Here is a 19,586-nt window from a genome sequence, read left to right on the forward strand (position 1 = left end):
ATCAACCTGGTCAAATATACCATTTAACAGTATATTTGACCAATATACTATGTAACAGTATATTTGACGTTGAACTATTTCTTATTATATATTTTTTAAATATACCATGTATTTCAGTATATTTGAATATATCACTATATTTGACCCGGACTATTTTTTATTACCAGGGTTGAATATTCCATATACTGGTCAAATATACCGCATACCATTGGGTATATTCAACCTTCACCAAACATTTGATGCAGACTAATTACTTTAGACAATGTGTGAGCCATCTCAGCCATCATCTACACGCGGGTAGAATCGTCTGCCTCTGTTTTACATTTTGCGCAAATGCCGAACAGCCGAAATGCGGCAATTTGACTAAATAATGTCCCCACCTGGATTTTAGTCTGCACCATTTCCACCGATATATCCAACGTCGTTAACTGGATGGTGAATCAGAAATTACCAGGACGTTACACTTTGCCAGGACGTTAACGATTTAAAAAACCTTTTCCAGTTTACAATTTCGGAGAATACTTGATATTATCTTAACGGTTTAAACCAATTTGAAACTTTATTTAATAATCGTCGCATTTAAACACACATTTCATCGCAAATACTTATACATTTTACGACCATATGCTTGGAAGTCAAGCCTTCTAAATTCTAATCGAGGTCAGTGCCGTTTTAGGTTCGGAGCAGGTCGTAGACTAATCGGAATCCGATTTAGCCAAATAAGGCGTGTGCTTGCGCGGAAATGTTTAGCATAAATTTTAGTGATAAGCATAAATTTAAATAATTAATTTTTCTCCTTCCGTCCATTTTGGTCCTTCAAAGTAAGACTAGAGTTTTCAAGAGAAGAATGGCCGTAAATGTTCATTTAACTTCGTGTACTTCTGAAAATTTAAGTCGACATGACATGATAAGTTGGGTGAATAGCCAGCTTCAAGTAAATTACACAAAAATAGAGCAATTATGTTCAGGTATGCCTTGTTGTGATTTCTAAAACGTCTTTGATAATTTTGAAAAGATAACGATTACTAGTGTACATTATGTAAAACTGGATTAGATATTGTAGGAAAGAGGTTTTTCATGATTTGTGTGCTGTAAATCTGGTTCTTTTTTTTTCTCTAGGGGCAGCGTATTGTCAGTTCATGGACATGCTGTTTGCGAGTATGTTTTGTGTATATTTTCCGTGTAAAAATAGTGACATGACAGCACCTTCGTATTGTCACGAAGTTCATATTTATTAAATCTAACCACAGGATATTACAACACTGCTGAGTGCCTTGTTACAGTATGGAGCTATTAATATATCTCTCTTTCAAACAGTTTTGAAAAAAAACGCAAAATGACATTGCAATGAGCCACAATGAGGACAATTTATCACGTATACTTTACCTCGAAATCCAAAATTGCAGAACTTGTCATTTTTTTTCCATTCAAATTTGCAATATTCCTAATGCAGCCAATACCGCTCTCTTCAAATCATCATTGTTTCAATTCCTACAAAGCATTCCTCATTCTGAATGCTTTGTGCCAAATCTAACTGGCAGAAACAGTCGAATGTGTATGTCATTTAAAAAATATATGATTTTGTCTAGATTGTATGCCTTTAAAAAGAGTTAAATTCAACACTAACCTGGAACATGAATATATTCAAAACTGGAAATTACTTCAAACATCATTCAAAAAAGCTTCTGTAGATAAGGTGCATTAACGATTGCATTTCTAACTTCATTTTAATGGTAGTTCTTTAATATGCAAGTTGATTCAGTTTTTGAGAAAAATTTTTTTTGAACATTTTTACTTTAGATAATTCCAATTGATAAGCTTGTGAAAGGAAAGTTTCAGGATAATTTTGAGTTTGCTCAATGGTTTAAAAAGTTCTTTGATGCCAATTATGATCTGGGTATAGAGTATGACCCTGTTGCAGCAAGAGGCGGGGTAGTTGTGAATGCTGGTGGTAAGGCGAGTGGTATTAGCAGTCGAAAATCAGGTAATGATTCATATCGAAATATTTGAGCTCAGTTGTTGAATAAATAGATAATTTTGTTTTCCATTTTGAACTTATCCACCGTTTAAGCTTAACGGGCCTTTTGAAACAACCATCCCATATCTCTAAGAGGCTGACACACAGTATCTAATTACTTCTATACATCTTTACAATACCTTACCTTAGGTGGTAGCGTACCAAGTGTTGGGAGTCGTAAACCAGGTAAACATTTAAATGTGGAATGCTTCACATAGTTGTATTCTGTTTGGTCTAATGCCCTTCTTATTCATAATGATTTACTGGATTAAATAAGCTTCTCAATAGTAGAATTTTGTTATTATAGTTGGTGTTGCATCGCGTGTTTCAAATACAACGACGACCGTGACAAAAACTACAACACAAAAGACAAGCAACGCTGTCTCGAATCAAGAACTCAAAGAGCTTAATGAACAAGTAATCTTTCAGAATATTGTACAAACCATTAAAGATTTCATGTCATTTTTCAGGAACGATCTTTTGTGGCATATTCAAACATCAAAAACTCAATCCACCAGTCTGGAAACCATGTTTTCTTTCAGTTATTGTTTATTCTAATGCTATTTAACATATAATGATGCCATCTAATTTTATCATCTATTTTCTAAGGTTGCTGAACTCTCTCTAACTGTTGATGGTTTAGAAAAGGAAAGAGATTTTTACTTTGGCAAGTTACGAGATATTGAAGTGATTTGCCAAGAGGCTGGTGGCGAAGAGAACCCAACCTTGAAAAAAATATTGGATATACTTTATGCAACTGAGGTCAGCTGCTGAATATCTTTTACAAGACTACTGTTGAATTATTCTGTATGAAATTTCAAAAAATAAATCATTATTCATTATAATATATCTCTATCAGGATGGATTTGTTCAGCCAGAAGGTGGTGAGGAAGCAGAACCAGAAGAAGAACAGGAAGAATATTGAGATGTTGTTGCTATATGAAAAGCTAGAAAGACTATTGATAAAACCATGATAATTAGGACTGTCAGGGGAAATCTTGTTGATAATCAGATGAAATGTTTAAATATGTTGGCAAATAATCTTTGACATGTCTTGAAAAAGATTATCCAGTAGGTTTTATAAGATGATGCTTTGTAATGAAAAAATCCACTATTGTATAAGACAAAAAAACTCAGCTGTAATTATATGTTTGCTAGTTAGTAAATTTGAAAAGGTGTGTTTAACTTGGTTTAATGATAGTGTTTATCAATTTTATAAATGGTGCTATCAAGGTAATGTGGTAGTGTTCAGACAAATTAGAATTTCTCCATAATTCTTTTAATACTTCTCAACAATCAACCGGATATGATGAGTAGATAAGGAGATACAACCTTGCATCAGGTCTCCTAATCTTGGTCAACCAGGAACACGTCTTATAAACTACTTAGGACGTTTTTTACCGTCCAAAGTAGAAATCAGGATTAGCTTTAAAGCCTATGAAATCCCCTCGAAAATAATGCAAATTTTAAAGAATGGATACCCGCAAATGCATGAACTTCATTCTGTCATAAATAACAAATGATTTTACCCTAGAAACTGTTGTTTATTGTTGCAAAGAACTACTTCCAACTACATATCTTTTGCTTGATCACTTTGAACTAGAAAACCGCTCAAATGCCTTTTCTTATACAACGGAACACAAAGGATCAAAGAGGCTTTTTCCTCGAACAAGGGTTAAAAAAATCACGAAAAAAAAATTATATACAAAGACATAGTATTACGTGTATTATTGAATAGATTGATACAATGTTAAAATTCGAATATTCCCTGTGATATGATTGGTCAAATCACCTGACACACCTTCGCCCAGCCCAGAGTCGAGCCTTCACCAGCATTCAATACTCGACATGCAACAATCAACAATATTGATTATTTTTGTTTCCTTTTAAACTGAAACTACGTGTGGAAACTAAACAGGAAAACAATTTCTGAAAGAAAATGTTGAAATTCGGAGCACTAGTTCGACTATCAAGCCACCTCAAACCGGTTCGTCAGCAGAATACGATTACACGATTTTACAGCGATGAAGCACCAAAGATTTTAATCACAGGTTTGTTTTTGTTGTTAATATTCTTTATTATGCGATATAAACTCTTCACGTTTCTGCAATAACTTAGCTGCTACTTAGATTTTGTTTTTAAAATTTGAGTAATGTACAGTTCATTGCCATATCGAAATATTATAGGATTTATAGCGTGTTTACATCAAATACTGTGGGGTATTTACGTCCGATAACCTAAATATTTATAATAAATTTCTAACGGTTTATGCCTGGCTAATTATATGTAACCATTGTTCTGGGAATTATATGTTTTTGCTTTTATAAAGGTGGACTTGGTCAGTTAGGCAGAGGACTTGCTCAGTTAATGAGGTAATTGAAATGATCACTTATGTAATCTGAGATTACTCAAGTTATTGCCATTTAATACAATACCATATGTTTAAGTTCACTTGTATTCTATGATGTAATGCTTCTGTTGTCTGGGTGGCTGAACTGCTAGAGTTGGTATAGAAACTGTGGAAGCTTATGTGCAGTGTTTTTAAAAACCAGGGTGTTTCTAGAAACTCCATTGGGAAAGGGTGTATGTTCATATATTCATGTTAAAATATCTATACCATAAAAACAATTGTTTTCAACACTTTACAAGCACGCTTTTGTTATTTTGTTTGCAAAGGAACAAATATGGTAAAGAAAGTGTCATCTTGTCTGATGTTGTCAAAGCTTCAGCTGAAGAATGTGAAAAAGGTGAGTTAGATTACACAATAGATCTTTTTATTGTTAATATGACATTGAATGACATCAACAACAGAAAGTCTGATGTCATAAAGAAGCCTGCTTGTTCTAATCAATGGTAGGAATTAATGAGGTAATTAAAAAGTGTAAATGAGCTAATTAATTTTAATTACATTTAACAGGTCCATTCATTTACGCTGATATACTGGACTATAAGAATCTTCAGTCAATCGTAGTTAACAATCAGATAACATGGCTGGTTCATTTCAGTGCACTGCTTAGTGCAATTGGTGAGAAAAATGTCCAGGAAGCATTGAAAATAAATGTGATAGGTTTTCACAATGTCATTGAATTGTGTCGTCAGTATGGACTGCGATTGTTCTGTCCAAGTACCATTGGTGCTTTTGGTCCAGAGACCCCAAAGAACCCGACGCCAGACGTAACCTTGCAACGACCGACAACAATTTATGGTGTATCAAAGGTTCATGTGGAACTATTGGGAGAGGTGAGCTTGGACTCGCGGGTTTAAGGGGGGCACTGACAGGTCTCAGATGGACACTGACAGGCCAGGGGGGGGACACTGAAAGGTTTGAAGGAAACACTAGCAGGTCTGATGGGGACACTCACAGGTCAGAGGGGAGGCACTAAGGGTGGATCCTTCACTGTTGAAAACAGTCATTTGGCATTTGAAAAAGCACATTTTTGTTATAGTACTACAATTACAAGTATGGTCTGGACTTCAGATCTGCACGGTATCCTGGAGTGATATCTGCTGACACAGCCCCAGGTGGAGGAACCACAGGTAACCTGAACCACAATATATATATGAAGATTCTTATTACTGGACCTCTTGGAAGAACATTTTACAACAGATTAGTCTAAGTCATGTTTGTCTAAATTCAGCTAAGTCTACCAAAAACATCGTCTCACATGATTCCCTTTTGCCATTAGACTATGCAGTTCATATCTACCATGAGGCCTTGCGAACAGGCAAATACCAGATATACCTCAGACCTGACTCATGTATGCCAATGATTTACATTGACGACTGCCTACGTGGTACCCTGGAGCTACTGGAGTGCCCGGAAGAGAAGCTAAAGAGACGAATATACAATATGCAAGGCATTAGTTTTACACCACAGGAACTGGTTGAGAGTGTCCAGGAGGTTGTGCCTGATCTTCAAGTAGAGTACGAAGTTGATCCTTTGAGGCAATCAATTGGTAAGTGATTGAATTTGAACTAAGAGAAAGAGGGAGGTGAGGAACTCATCTAGAATGCTTCAACCATTACTGTTCCTTCAACCATCATTTTGGCTGGACTAAATTGGTGGTGTAGATAGAAGCTAGGACGAGATAGAAAACCTGCTCATCTTTAAGAGGTTTTGTCTGTTTTGTCTCTTACAGCTGATAGCTGGCCTGATGTTCTTGATGACACAAATGCCCGCAATGACTGGAACTGGAAACCACAATATGATTTACCCAAAATGACTAAAACTATGTTGGATATTTTAAAACCAAAGTACAAATAGGAAAAAGAGAATATCCTTTACAGCATGCGAGAGATTAACCTAAACTAATAGAGAATATGACTCCTAATTTATCATGCCCCACTAACCCATACTAGTATTATAGGTTAGCAGGTACAACCATGTATTTGTCCAGTATCTCTACTCTCATATTGCAGTCTGTGATGGATCATGTGTATATCACAGACTGCAATATGAAACTGGATGTAAATACTTCTGAGGGGGATACCTTGTGTAAAACTGGTGAACTCAGTGGGTAAAACACATTTGAGTACATCATTTTTGAGCACTAAGGGAGCCATAGATTATGTTTTAGCCAGTGGCAATTTCTGTTTTATGATCATTAAAATGGTTAGCTTTGAAAGATCTTTCTCCTTGTAAACAGATTAATACACATATATTTACATAATATACAATCGCAAACCCACATTATCATTGTCAATCCAAAAAGGTTTCTGGCTTAAATTCTGTTACAGTATCAAAGAACTCTGCAGTGTATATGTACACAATATGTTTTTTAAAACATACCTTAGAAATAATTTAACAGCGTGAATGCAACATTGCTTGAAACTTTTGGGACAGCACAAATTGCACAATATCTGCTTTGCAGTTTTTGATTTTATACCTTGCGGATACGAAGTACTTTGAGGTGACAAAAATCTTCAACTTATGTGCCAGAAATGACATCATTTGGTTCCTGAAGTAAAAACATTTAGATAATGTATTTCTCTCCAGAAATGAGTAATGTTAATATACTGGATAACTCTAGTAATTCTCATGCAACCATCTCCTTCAGGAATCCATCTTTTATCAATACAGTGTTCCTACAGGAGGAAACCTGAACTAAACTAACTTAACCCACACTGAATAGCTCTATCTTTTCTGAGCTATTTCTCCCTGATGCGCAGTAAAAATTATCTCTAATTGATCAAATGTTGTGAAAGGAGGGCTAAAATAACATTTAAACTGGATGGATACAGTAATAGCACAAGTTCAAAGTGCAAACCTGGTTCAGTTTCTTGAACTCTGCAACTTGTGCTAGTACATATTCTAGGATATGTTTTGCATCTCTTGCATCAGCAGGCAACTTGTTGGTAACGCCCAAGATCTCACCGCATTCACGAACATAATACTCCATATCCTCCTCAGAACCTGTAAACAACATTAAACAATATTTAGCTGGAACTTTCATAGATAAACAGCTTTATTTTTACTGGATAGCTCAGTTCCAGTAAGGATCATCTCTGACCAATCCAGAGTTACTTACATTTATTAGTGACTTGAGCAATGCGCACTTTTTCAGAGGAGAAATTATCGTCTAGATCAAACAGCTCCAGCGAAGGTCCAGGTAGTTCACGAAATGTTGGTGGAAATACCTGCAGTGTATTTGTAGGATTAGCATTAAACTTAGAATTTCCTCCTCAAGGGAAATTCTGTTCAGCAGATCACATATTGATCAATTACGGTCGTAAACATTGGTTAGGTTTCTGACTTACCGCAGGTTGTAACGGTGGAAGTGGCGTTTCAAATTGTGGTGGAATAAGTTGCAAAGGTTCATGCTTTACATGAAGTTCTTCGTAACTTCTAAAATTTGAATGAAACCCAGCATTAAAAAATTCTTTTACAGTAAATTTTCAAAGTGTATTTATGAACAAACATATGATGACCATATCTACCTCAAAACCTCTGGAACAATTGCCGTATCAAGCTTAAAAAGATCCTTGTCAAACATTTTTGAAAAATCGTTAGGGACCTGAAATATAGAAAGCTCTCTCATTAAAGTTCTACATACCAGTACATGACAAAGGTTTAGATTGTGAGAAGGTTCAGATTGTGAAAAGGTTTCAAAGGTTGAAAAGATTAACAGGTTCAGGTTGTGAACTACTGTATTCCTAGCTCTAAAGCAGTGAGAATAAAGCAATGGAATTCTGTAAAAGAGAGAGCAATGCAAAGTGGTTAATAGGTAGGAAATTAAGTTGAGAGAAGTCACCTCTTCCCCTTCTTGCAAGCAAACTTTAAGTCTCTCTGCCAGTTTTGATGTGTCTGGTATAAAATGATAATCGGAAATCTAGGCAAAGGTAAAAAATCAATCAGATTGTGGATCATTGTACAGTCAATAAAAGCTAAATAACTAATAGTTTAATACGAGATAAATTTTCTAACCTCAGGATCCTCAGCGTCGATGCTGTTCAATCTAATGTCATTTGTTGTTAGCCATTGAAAGATAACATCCTAAAAAGTAGACCATTATTGCATGTACTAGGTGTTCGGCAAGTGGTTGCATCCAATTTTACATCACAGAGCTCAATACGTATGTGGCTGGATCTACATTAGAGTTGCAGTAACTGGGCATTGCAATTCAGGTATTATAAATAAAAATGTGGAGCTCCTATATCTTGAAGATAAACAAGCCTTGCATTAACCTGGTTAAATTGTACACATCTGGCCATTTATCATAGAAGAATAATTTGGAAGGTTCTGAAATAAGGTGTAATCTTTTATTCAAATTGCACTGACCTGCACTTTGCTATTCTCTTCCTTATCAAAATACTGATCACTGAAAATGTGCACAGACCCAACAACAACTAGCTTCCCTTGACCACGCTACGACATTGCAAGAAAAATAAAGCGTATGAGAATGGTCTTGTAGATCTTGCATAATTCAGGTGAAACATTCTCCATCTGATAGATGTGAATAAGTGAAAGAGTAGCAAAAGTTCTGATAAAACCAGAGTTCTTTAAGATGGCTTTGGGGGAAATCAAAGCCAGATTTTTGTAGTTATCTTAAATGAAACATTCTGCAGTTTTCTTACCTTGTTATAGAATGCACAGACAGGTCTGTTGACTGGTAATGACACTGTTCCAGTTGATAAAACTGGTATGGCTGGTTTGACAACATTCAATGTAGCACCAAATGGATACACAAAGTTAAGAGACCTAAAATAACCCAATGAATGGTTTTGACCGATAACAATATTGGCTAATAGAATAAGGCAATAGAAAGGCCAAACACAGTCCCATCCATATTTTTTCTATGGCAATCTTAATTCTCTATTCTTAATGAATGGTGGGAACTGCGATAATCTGTACTCAAATTCTGGCAGGAAACTGAAATTATTTGTCCACCCTGCAAAATTTCTGTGTCTCTTCTCAAAATTCCAGACTTACAGAGAGGCAGTTGTAACTTCACTGTCCATATCTCCAGGAACCTGTTTGCCTGCAGCTTGATTGATCTCCCTAGAAATTCGCACAGAAACTGAGCAATCCAACATCTGTACATATGAATTTGTTATGGGGAATTTTTGCATTTATCAGGGGAGTATTCGAATCCTACCTGTTTAGGATGCCATTAGCGACATAGACTTCCTTTGGATGGAAATATTTGTAATACGAAGTCCTCACAACTGCATCTGAAAAATTTAAAAAAGTTTCACTCTTAGTGCTGCTTCAAAGAGAAGTAAAACAATACAGACCGATGATTTTTTTAACCAACAATCAATTATCTTCATTTCTACAGGACAAAACAGACTTGCTTTTCATTGGGAATTAAATCAAAATATAATATATATTGCCATCAGATGGCAAGGATTATATATAACATATAACAGGAGCTATATATAGGTTATATACAGGTTATATATAACCAAAGGGTTATAACCGGAGAGTTATATATATAAAGAAATATCAGCTTGTCCAGGTCTAGACAGACCTGGACAGACTAATGTTTGTTTTGATGTGTGCAGCTATATTCCTATCACCAACCGTTATTAACCATGATTCCAAAATCTTCAAGCAAAAAGTTGATGTTTGTTCCAAAGCGATTTTCACCGCCTTCGCCAAGGAGCACTAAGATATTCCCTCCGTTGTTGAGATAACTTTTTATGGCCTCAAACTAACATTTGGACGAACAAAATGATATCAAAAAATTGATAATTTGGGGGATAATTTGAGATATATTTTTAATTTGTGGTTAGAAATTTTCATCCTTATAATTAAAACTCCTTCAAACTTATACCTCATTGGCAGATATTTTTTCTCTCGGACCAGCAAGAATGAACAATCTTGCATACATGAGCCTTTCCAATGTGATGTCATCTTTATTTCTAAAATACATTTTATAAAAATAAACATGCTGGATGCAATTACTCTGAACATAGGTATTGTACAAAGTAAAAAAATTAATTTAAAAGCCTCTGTTACGACATCATTTCCAGACAAAGATTCCTTTTGATGGGGAAATGCAAGCAATGCAACCTGTTTACTAATCAGGAACTTGCTTTGTCTGAAAACTAGATCACAGCACAGATCTGGTGATTTGAGTTTGTCATTCAAACTTACACAACAACTTTCCAATTCGTTCTTAGTTTTCGAACCAGTGATTTGAAGCCGTTTGTTGGTGTGAATAGCTCTTTTTTGGATGCATTGAAGACAATTGTGTTGTTTTGACTTGCACCATCATCAGTCTAGTAAATTCAGTTCATGTAAACGTTTTGTTAAAAAAATACATATATGAATAGTTATTGAATAAAAACCTTTATAAGTAAATTTGTATTGGACAAAATATAATACTGCGTTTAAAAGTTATTTTTACATAAATCAGCTCAGAAAAAAGCTTCAAAAAAGCGTTCTACAAAGAAGCTTCAAAATGCAGAACTAATTTCACGCATTTTGGTAAGCATAATCAATGCGATGCATGAAATATTTCGAAGTGTATATATATGTTTACAACAACATGGCAACAAACAGGCGTAGATTTATATCAAAAAATAACTCTTTTCAATGCTTTTACTCTCAAATTTTTAGCGGAAAATATTGTTTAGCATTTAGCATTGCCGATCACAATGATAATTTTAGTTTCGTCGCAAGATAAGCGGCGAAAATGAAGTCAAATACAAACCTGTTCTGTATTCATCGTAACTGGAGCCATATTTGATGTCCGACGTCTTGCTCCGGCTTTGAACCGAAGATGCGCCGACTGCAAAGGTCAAGGTCGAGCTCAGTGATGGCTTTGGCCATGGATAGATATTGGGGCAACCTCTGAACTTCAACGCACCCAGGAACCGCAGACTCCAATTTTCTTGCCCATTTTTTATGATAATTTTGCTGTCATAGATCACAAATATAAAAAAAATGATTTTTCTCTTTTAATCATCGTTAAATGAGACGCACAATATGTTCTTTTGAATGAAGTGTGTCGTTTTTTCTGAGCACCTCAATGTACTACAATACGTCTCTGCTTACATAATTTCGTTACGCGACATTTTGAGAAAATGAAAATAACTTACACGCAGCTTAGCTTTTAAGCGGGTTTATCATATCATGATATGAACAGTTGTGACGTTTAATATGATATCTTTGTTGACATATTGAATTAGCGAGGTATTAAAATTGAACCTTGGTTAAAATACATAACGACAGCTCTACAGAGTCATATTTCTCACAATACATTGTCGTATAAAAGCGAAGACACTCGAAGTAACAAGTGGTTCAGTGGTTGACATCAGGGTGGATTGATATGATTTCACCAACAATGTGATTTTGGTAGGTAACAAATACACAGATATCTCAATTAACGTCGTATTGTCGCTTCGTCGGGCTAATAAACGAAGTGTGCTTTGTTTGGCTAACCGTGATAGATCATAGATGTATTGGATTGGCATAAAGTCACTTTAATACTTTCCCTTAGACTCCCTGGATCCTGATAACAGTTGCTGGTTAAGGTTGGGATACTGGGATTAGTACATGTGGCGTTTCATACCACAGCAGTGGTGAAATGCGGTTTATTTGTACAAAACGATATTGTTGGAGCACCTGCGATCTCAGGCCCTCCTGAGGTAGTCAAGCTTGCGGCCGATGTAGCTCGTCTTCTGCCTTCTCCTCTTCTCTTCTGGCTTCCCTTCCGGGTGCTTTTCTCCTCTTCGCGATTTCCCTTCTCTTCTGGCTTCTCCCCTCCTCATCTTGATTCTCCCCACCTCTTCCGGATGCCTCCCTCCTCATCCTGATTCTCCCCACCTCTTCCGGATGCCTCCCTCCTCATCTTGATTCTCCCCACCTCTTCCGGATGCCTCCCTCCTCATCTTGATTCTCCCCACCTCTTCCGGATGCCTCCCTTCTCATCCTGATTCTCCCCACCTCTTCGCGATTTCCCCTCCTCCTTTGGCTTCCCTCCTTATCTTGATTCTATCCTCATCATTTTGATTCACCCCTCCTCTCCGGGTGCTCCCTCCTCATCCTGATTCTCCCCACCTCTTCGCGATTTCCCCTCCTCCTTTGGCTTCCCTCCTCATCTTGATTCTATCCTCGTCATTTTGATTCTCCCCTCCTCTCCGGGTGCTCCCTCCTCATCCTGATTCTCCCCACCTCTTTGCTATTATCCCTCCTCCTTTCCTCTCCTTCTATTCTCTTTCACTCGTCCACCTGCAATAACTATCCTATACCTCTTCTTCATTAATCCTGCACCATTGTACTGTTAGTTAACAGAACTATATCCATTATGTTCAACTATAACTGTAAGTGGTTTCCCTCCCACAGGTCAACATCTGAGGTGTCTTGAAGCCAAATTCTGTCTCTCTGATGTCAGAACTGGTCCTGCACGAAGCAGCTGCCAGCGGTGACTACCATGAGCTGGAAAGTCTGCTCTTGATGGGCAGAATTGATGTAAATTTCAAAGACGCTGAATTTGGCGACAGAACTGCGCTGCACTGGGCATCTTCCAGAGGTATAGTTATCGTGTTTTGTGTCTGAACTTCACCAGCTTTAACAGCAGTAAGTAGTGCGGCTAGTGCCCATTCTCTTGTTATTAAGGCAACGCAAGCTGTATCAAACTGCTTATGGAAAACGACGCAGATGCGACCGTGCGAATGGCGGGAGGCTGGACGCCAGCTCACTGCGCCGCTGAAGAGGGGAAGCTGAACTCTCTGCGCGTGCTCCACGAACACGGGGCACCGCTATGCCTGACGGAAAACACAGGGGACACCCCACGACGTGTTGCGGAAATATACGGACATGAGGAATGTGTCGAGTTTCTGAAAAGGTCGGTACATTGTTCTGCAAGTGTTCCTATTGACGTTGAAACATTTGTGAAATATTCAATTCGGTTTAAGATCTAATCGCGGTTGCATGCCTTTTTTAGCGTGGAGAAAACAGACGAACAACGAAAGCTCTACATAAAAGATAAAATTCTCAGCCAGGGAAGAAAAATTAGCGAAGGAAAGAAATCCGAACAAAGTCAGACAACTTAAACTGTAGAAAGTCTGGTCTATTTGCCAGCCTGAAACGACCAATGGCTTGTTGACAAAGTTTTTTAAGGAATCGTTCCGGTATCAACGGTGATGCCTCCCTTTTTCGCTGGAAAAACTAGGAAACAAAGATGGAGTAGAGACTGTAATCTTGTATCCAGGGCTATTACCTGTTTCCCCTCCCTCTCTACCGCCTCCGACTCTTTTGGCGTGCTTCTGCAGCCTCTGTTAGCGATTTACCAGCGTGATACGTACAATGTTTCCCGCCTAAATATACTGCATGTAACAAATTATCATTGAAATAAATTACTTCACCGCTTTGCATCATGGTTGTGGACTTGTAGTCGTTTTTATATAAGCGCCATTCGGAATAACGACAATGCAAAGAGCTTCAGTACCTAATAAGAATAGCTTATAGTATTGCGTGTTTTACCCTTTGGACATTAAATAAAAAGACCTGTATACCCGAATGTGGGCTATGAAATTGCCTCTATTATTTGTCTTATTCAGCCAATTATGTATCCATGCCGTATTAATATACCGGCAATATATAATGTATACTTAGGCCCGTTTTAAATCTACGTTTTTACATTGGTTAAAAGTGTTAGACGCTGTAGATGAGGCAACTCTCTATAGATCTATTTTATTCAATCTTTCGGTTAGCTTTGCAACGCTATTTGAAAGCTATTATCCAAATGCATTCCGTTGTCTTTACTACGTCTACGAGTTTTTTTAAACCGTATTTTTATAACGTCACATATAAACATACACACGTTTCAAACTTTTAAAATGAACATTTACTCGATACAAAGTTAAAAGTAAATGTAATCATTATTGTATAGCTCTGTAAGAATGAATCAGTTCAAAAGAAGATAAGTAAAAATACTGAAACGTTATTTCTTCACGCTGAAATGTTTACTCGATATTTCTTCAAAAATTCTTACTGCGACAGCAGTACTTGTGAGTATTCGACAAACTCGAAAATTCAGCGATTGGAGAATATCTTTTCGCACATATTTGTGTCAACTGTTCATCAATTCCGTCTTTCAAAAATCTGCTAGCAATTGCCGTTCAAATCCTGCCATAAATTCATGTGTAGCTGTAGAAGTTTCTCGAGTCGCACTTGAAAATTTCGTGTGGTAAAACAGCAAAGCACATCAAAGTAGGCAATCTTGATAGTGACTGCTTTCCTGCGGCTGCCCCACGCTGAAACATTTGCCGATATAATAGGCTTGAATGCAGGCCCAAATACCAATAAAAACTACGACAACAACAGCTAATATAACATCTAACATGCTCTCTTTCTGTGTCCCGATAAAAAAACACTTTGTATTTCTGAAAATCAAGGTAGGGACATTTTAAATGCTGTTAAAACCTTTTTTAAATGCGCATCTTAACAGGAACCTGTTGGATTTATGTAAAAATGGACGCGTTACCTGCATAATATATATTATATATTACTACGTTGCACCATTGTCATTTCATGACCTTCATGAAATTTTAATGCATCAGTATGCCGGCAGTGGACTTTACCAATTCACACAAAATGAGTCGCTCCAATACAGAATATCAATACGAACTTTTCTGTGTGTGCCTGGCGGGTTTGGACAAAGAGCTCTGGATTTCTCTTCTTCACGAAAGCCTTATTTACACCGTCATGGCGGAATCACACGCGAAGGATTGTAGCGAAAGAAATCGGGCCGAATTTTGACTCATGCATTCATGCATTTTGCACAACAGGAGCACAGCGTTTCATGCAGGTTTTATCAATTTATTTCTCCAGTGCAACCACTTATTAGCGAGATTTCTAAAAGTGTATTTCATACATAGATTTCTCTCAGTTTTTTATTAGAAGTTAGCGTTAAATTAGTTTAATTTTTCACGATTCTTCATATAAGCTGTATCGTAAGTATTCGACCAACCACCCTATAAAAAGATTTAAAAAAACAAAATAAAAAAGTATAGCAGCGAAATCCGAAAGTATTTCAAAATTATTTATCAAATATCAGTCATTTCCTTACTTTACTTCCGTAGTTATCATTATTTCCCGCCTTTTTCTTCTTTTCGTAGTTTTGTTCTAAGACTTGGCATTTGAACAGGAGACCTTTTGTTTTCTCCATAACTTGTTGGTAGACCGAGGAGGCCTGGGTACCCATTACCACGTGACCCTGGTTGAGGTAAAACGATGTACGGAGAACAGTTTAGCCTGGCCCTAAGATTGGAAACAGACCAAAGTTTGAAAGAGACCAACCTTCTCAGAGTCGATCTTTGCGTCCAATCTTGCATTTCTAATTAAGTTGACAATCCATCGTTCAGCGTCCTCAGGGGACATGTCTAGTTTCTCTGCTAACATCCTGAAACATTAAAACATCGCTGTGTGACCAGAACGGTAGACCAGACTTTGGACAACCGTCAGAACTTAATCGGTACTGGAGGTGATGGATCACCATTAGATACTAGAGGCAGTGACTAGAGGTGAGAAAATTTCTAGTTTGACATCATTTTTACTCTTACTTAATGCTGATGCATTGATGAATCCTGCAGAAAGTTTCGAAGATAAAGAGACGAGCATTCTCCTGGAATTCGTCGATACAACCACAAAGAAAGAAATCATTCTTAAGCACCTGAAAAGAGACAAAGACTTGTTTGATGTTCTAAATAGTCGTGCTAGTCTTCAGTAGTCCTAAGTTATCCTCAGTGGTCCTTAATAGTCCTCAATAGTCCTAAGCAGTCCCTAGTTATACTCAATAGACCTAAGTAATCCTAGTAGTCCTTGGTAGTCCAACATGGTCCCTAGTAATCCTCAGTAGTCCTAAGTAGTCTTTAGTTATCCTAAGTAGTCCTTAGTTCTCCTCAGTAGTCCATAATAGTCCTAAGTAGTCCCTAATAGTCCTAAGTAGTCCCTAGTTATCCTCAGTACTCCTTGGAAGTCCTAAGTAGTTCTTAGTATCCTCAGTTATCCTTAGTGATCACTCACTGCTTCACATTCTCTGAGCTTCTTCTGGGCTCCATCAAAATCAAAGTCGACATATAGACATTGCAGGAACTCCGTTATTGGATCTTTGTATGTGTAAGATTCCTGTTCAATAACTTTGACTAGATCCTTTAGAACAACACGACGTCTTTTAGTGGTGATTACAGCTGTTGTTAAGTAGCGCAGGATATGCGGGCACATTGTTTGGATGGCGTTAAGATATCTGAAAGAAAGAGAAGCCGGTTATTATCGACCAGTAAGATGTTTTATCCACTTCCCTAGAAACATCTTGGATGTTATAGTATGTAGTATGCCCTGCTTAACATACTTAGGATTGATATAAAACAAGTCAATCAAGAGATCTCTTCCTTGGTGGTTGAAATAACAAAAAGACTCCAGTGAATTAACCATGTTCTTAGCTGGAGCTGTTGTAGTTCTGGGTAATGCTAAAAGATAAAAAAATACCAGTTATAGAGCCATTCCTGGAAGATCGACTCACAACAAATGAAGGCACAAAGGGAAAATAAACACAGGATATAATTTATCCTACATTTTGATCAACAACGTCTTTAAGTATATCCAGGTCAGCCAGAGCAGCATCCCAATTTTGCATCAATATTTCTGAAGCAAGTTTTCCCCACAGGGCATCAACAGTCTTTGGTTCAGCCGGATGAGCCTGGAAATATTTAAGATCTTGAGATTTTAGAGACCTTGTAGTTTGGAAATGTACGTTGTTCATGCCTCAGAGCTTCATCTTAGTTCATCCTCTATCAATGTTCAGGTAACCTACCAGAACTCTATAAAAATACAGGTTATCCGCAGCACTTTGATAATTTCCACATTCGTATTGAAATTTCGAATAGTGATAAAGGTTCTCAACAGTTTCATATTCCACCTAAAGACACGGAGATTATCTCAGCGAAAAGCTAACATAAAGTGATTACCATACATTAGATACTATTCTAAATACTTTGACAGGCTTGCCTACCATTGTTAAAACAAGTTAAACTTACTCCCTTCTCGTTTTGTATATAATCAAATAAATGTTTTCCATCCCTATAAAATATCAAAAGTAAAATCATAGTTTTGGGCACAAATGGTTATGGTGCTACAAAGGGAACATAATGGTTCATTAGTGAACAGTGTTAATTAGTTAACAGTTTAATAGACAAATAAGAACTGAAATATTCTGTATATAGCCCTTCAAACCTGCTAGTCTGTGCTTTCTCGAGAAACTCTTCATCTTGAAACAATTTCGTGACTGGCTCAGATTTCTCTTCCAATTTCTTCAGTTCGTCCACAACTTCAGCTCGTTTCTCGATTAATTCTAAAGTGATAGCACACAATATGACTCAGGTGTACCAATTAATATTATGATGGTGCTGCTCTAAGTTACCAACTGGGCAAGCTGAAAAATGAGCCTGACCCCAGTGGGATTCAAACCTGCCTAAATATCACCTATTTGAACCATCTTAACCAGTTTAAAAAGTCTAATTCATTTTCAAAGCAACTGTTCCAACCAACCTTCAGGAATTTCTTCGTCTGGGTGAATTTTTTTAAACACATCCATAGCCAGATCCACCTGTTTTTAGATCATTAAATTACAGACAAGTGTTTGAGATACAACGGTCGTAAACAAAGCTAGAATTCTGGTGTATCAAGATTTATTCATTTTTTCATTTATTTTATTCATTTTATACAGTCTCTTTCCCAAGTACTCTGTACTTACCATTTTTGTGTTATTAAGAAGTTCAAGAATTCCTTGAAGCACTTCAGTCTCGGCATATACCTAAATTCACACAAGAAAACCAGTCATATCCGGAAATTTTATATTAGTTAAACATTTTCCTACCACAAAATATCATCCATACATAGTGAATACTAGTGTCGTACAACTTTGTACAGTGTGATAAATTTCTACCCGTTAAACTAAACTACGATGTTTGACGAGAGCTACAAACCTCTTTAACGGACAAGAATTCCATCAAAGGGAAGACTAAATGCCGGTCTAAATAACACCCAATTTTAGAAGTCAAATCTTGGTCGGCCATATTGGAAACGTGTTGTAAAGAAGACGGAGGGGAATACAAGAAGAGAAAGAAGGGGGAACGAACGTTTAAAATCTTTAATACTGCATTTGTTGCTTTTTAACTTTTTAACCCTCGAAAATTGAGATTCGATTTTTTTGCCACTTATTGATTATTGCTGTGATGATATATGTCAAAATCAAAGAGTATTTTATCGTTTCTGGGTAGATATATCTATTCATACACCATAAAAATAATTAGCAAGGGTTCTTAGGCTAATGAACGTGTGCTTTCTTGCAAGCATTTGCATTGAAACAATGGACTTTGTTTAACCCTTTAATGCATTTTATTTTTCAACCTAAACTATTTGGTTTTCAAAAAGAAGTTTCCTTTGAAGTTTGAGGTAGAATTTCGAAAGATTCAATATCCAGTTTATATTGAGGTCGGTGTCACCTCGGTGACGAATCCAAGATGGACGCCAAGTCGAAAGAAAAAGAAATCGATGTTTCAGTGACTATTTCTACCTCTGCTAGCTCAGTAAGGACCGAAGCATCGGATGAGGAATATACCGAGGATTTTCACACGAGTTCTCAGCTTACCGAGGAAGAAATTTCAAGCCAAACGTCGAATGATCGAGGAGAGAATGATAATCAGAATACTGACTTGAGTCAATTTGTTTGTAAAAAGCTTCAAATATTAAAAGAAAAACAGTATAAATGCAAGGGAAAGTCAAGACATCGTGATAAAATCGTTCATACTCACGAAGATCTCAGTCCATTTTTGTTCAAAAAGTTTGAAATTTTGCGGCAAAGAAACGCTTTAGAAAACGAACACTGTCAAAAACACAAAAGCAATATAGACTTGTATAAAGATGGCCAGTTTCCTGGTCTTTCTACAAATAGACGTAGTGATATTACACCAGAAACATATAATAATGAAATAGGACATTTTCAGTCTGCATACGAAAGAATTAAGTTTGAAAATTTACGGGAGAAATGTAAAAAACTTCTCAGCTCCGAGATACACTCCATGAAAACATGTGAAAAATGTCGGAAAGTTGAAGAAGGAC

At 36.9% G+C, this 19,586-nt stretch overlaps 5 protein-coding genes across 5 annotated transcripts; 3 read left to right on the forward strand and 2 right to left on the reverse strand.

Moving 5' to 3' along the window:
- The first annotated feature begins 802 nt into the window (after positions 1-802).
- On the forward strand, positions 803-3,190 carry LOC114528762 (microtubule-associated protein RP/EB family member 1-like). The gene is made up of 8 exons (XM_028550473.1): positions 803-968; positions 1,120-1,158; positions 1,590-1,696; positions 1,801-1,984; positions 2,168-2,203; positions 2,325-2,434; positions 2,627-2,779; positions 2,877-3,190. The coding sequence occupies exons 1-8, from the start codon at positions 848-850 to the stop codon at positions 2,940-2,942; spliced, it is 816 nt and encodes a 271-aa protein (XP_028406274.1). The 5' UTR covers positions 803-847; the 3' UTR covers positions 2,943-3,190.
- A 657-nt stretch (positions 3,191-3,847) lies between these two features.
- Positions 3,848-6,795, forward strand: LOC114528841 (L-threonine 3-dehydrogenase, mitochondrial-like). The gene is made up of 7 exons (XM_028550558.1): positions 3,848-4,068; positions 4,347-4,389; positions 4,694-4,764; positions 4,935-5,257; positions 5,464-5,554; positions 5,704-5,973; positions 6,157-6,795. The coding sequence occupies exons 1-7, from the start codon at positions 3,957-3,959 to the stop codon at positions 6,279-6,281; spliced, it is 1,035 nt and encodes a 344-aa protein (XP_028406359.1). The 5' UTR covers positions 3,848-3,956; the 3' UTR covers positions 6,282-6,795.
- Positions 6,796-6,846: 51 nt separating this feature from the next.
- LOC114528839 (intraflagellar transport protein 52 homolog) lies at positions 6,847-11,238 on the reverse strand. Its single transcript, XM_028550557.1, has 15 exons — positions 11,176-11,238; positions 10,617-10,741; positions 10,294-10,381; positions 10,041-10,170; positions 9,613-9,688; positions 9,447-9,515; positions 9,092-9,215; positions 8,796-8,882; positions 8,442-8,510; positions 8,269-8,346; positions 7,955-8,031; positions 7,775-7,862; positions 7,546-7,654; positions 7,285-7,430; positions 6,847-6,975 (listed from the first exon to the last, which is right to left on the reverse strand). The coding sequence occupies exons 1-15, from the start codon at positions 11,203-11,205 to the stop codon at positions 6,946-6,948; spliced, it is 1,326 nt and encodes a 441-aa protein (XP_028406358.1). The 5' UTR covers positions 11,206-11,238; the 3' UTR covers positions 6,847-6,945.
- A 377-nt stretch (positions 11,239-11,615) lies between these two features.
- On the forward strand, positions 11,616-13,828 carry LOC114528814 (ankyrin repeat domain-containing protein 66-like). Its single transcript, XM_028550529.1, has 4 exons — positions 11,616-11,819; positions 12,810-12,996; positions 13,083-13,311; positions 13,411-13,828. The coding sequence occupies exons 2-4, from the start codon at positions 12,852-12,854 to the stop codon at positions 13,517-13,519; spliced, it is 483 nt and encodes a 160-aa protein (XP_028406330.1). The 5' UTR covers positions 11,616-11,819; positions 12,810-12,851; the 3' UTR covers positions 13,520-13,828.
- A 1,443-nt stretch (positions 13,829-15,271) lies between these two features.
- Positions 15,272-18,550, reverse strand: LOC114528778 (eukaryotic translation initiation factor 3 subunit E-like). Its single transcript, XM_028550492.1, is given in 14 exon segments — positions 15,272-15,442; positions 15,538-15,684; positions 15,768-15,870; positions 16,031-16,140; positions 16,494-16,713; positions 16,819-16,873; positions 16,876-16,936; positions 17,041-17,166; positions 17,281-17,385; positions 17,504-17,546; positions 17,700-17,817; positions 18,015-18,072; positions 18,220-18,279; positions 18,452-18,550. Coding segments are annotated over 14 exon segments (1,356 nt in total). The 5' UTR covers positions 18,542-18,550; the 3' UTR covers positions 15,272-15,382.
- Positions 18,551-19,586: the final 1,036 nt, after the last annotated feature.

This window comes from Dendronephthya gigantea, unplaced genomic scaffold (assembly GCF_004324835.1).
Source record: "Dendronephthya gigantea isolate DGI-Jeju-01 unplaced genomic scaffold, DenGig_1.0 000051F, whole genome shotgun sequence".
NCBI classification, from domain to species: Eukaryota; Metazoa; Cnidaria; class Anthozoa; order Malacalcyonacea; family Nephtheidae; genus Dendronephthya; species Dendronephthya gigantea.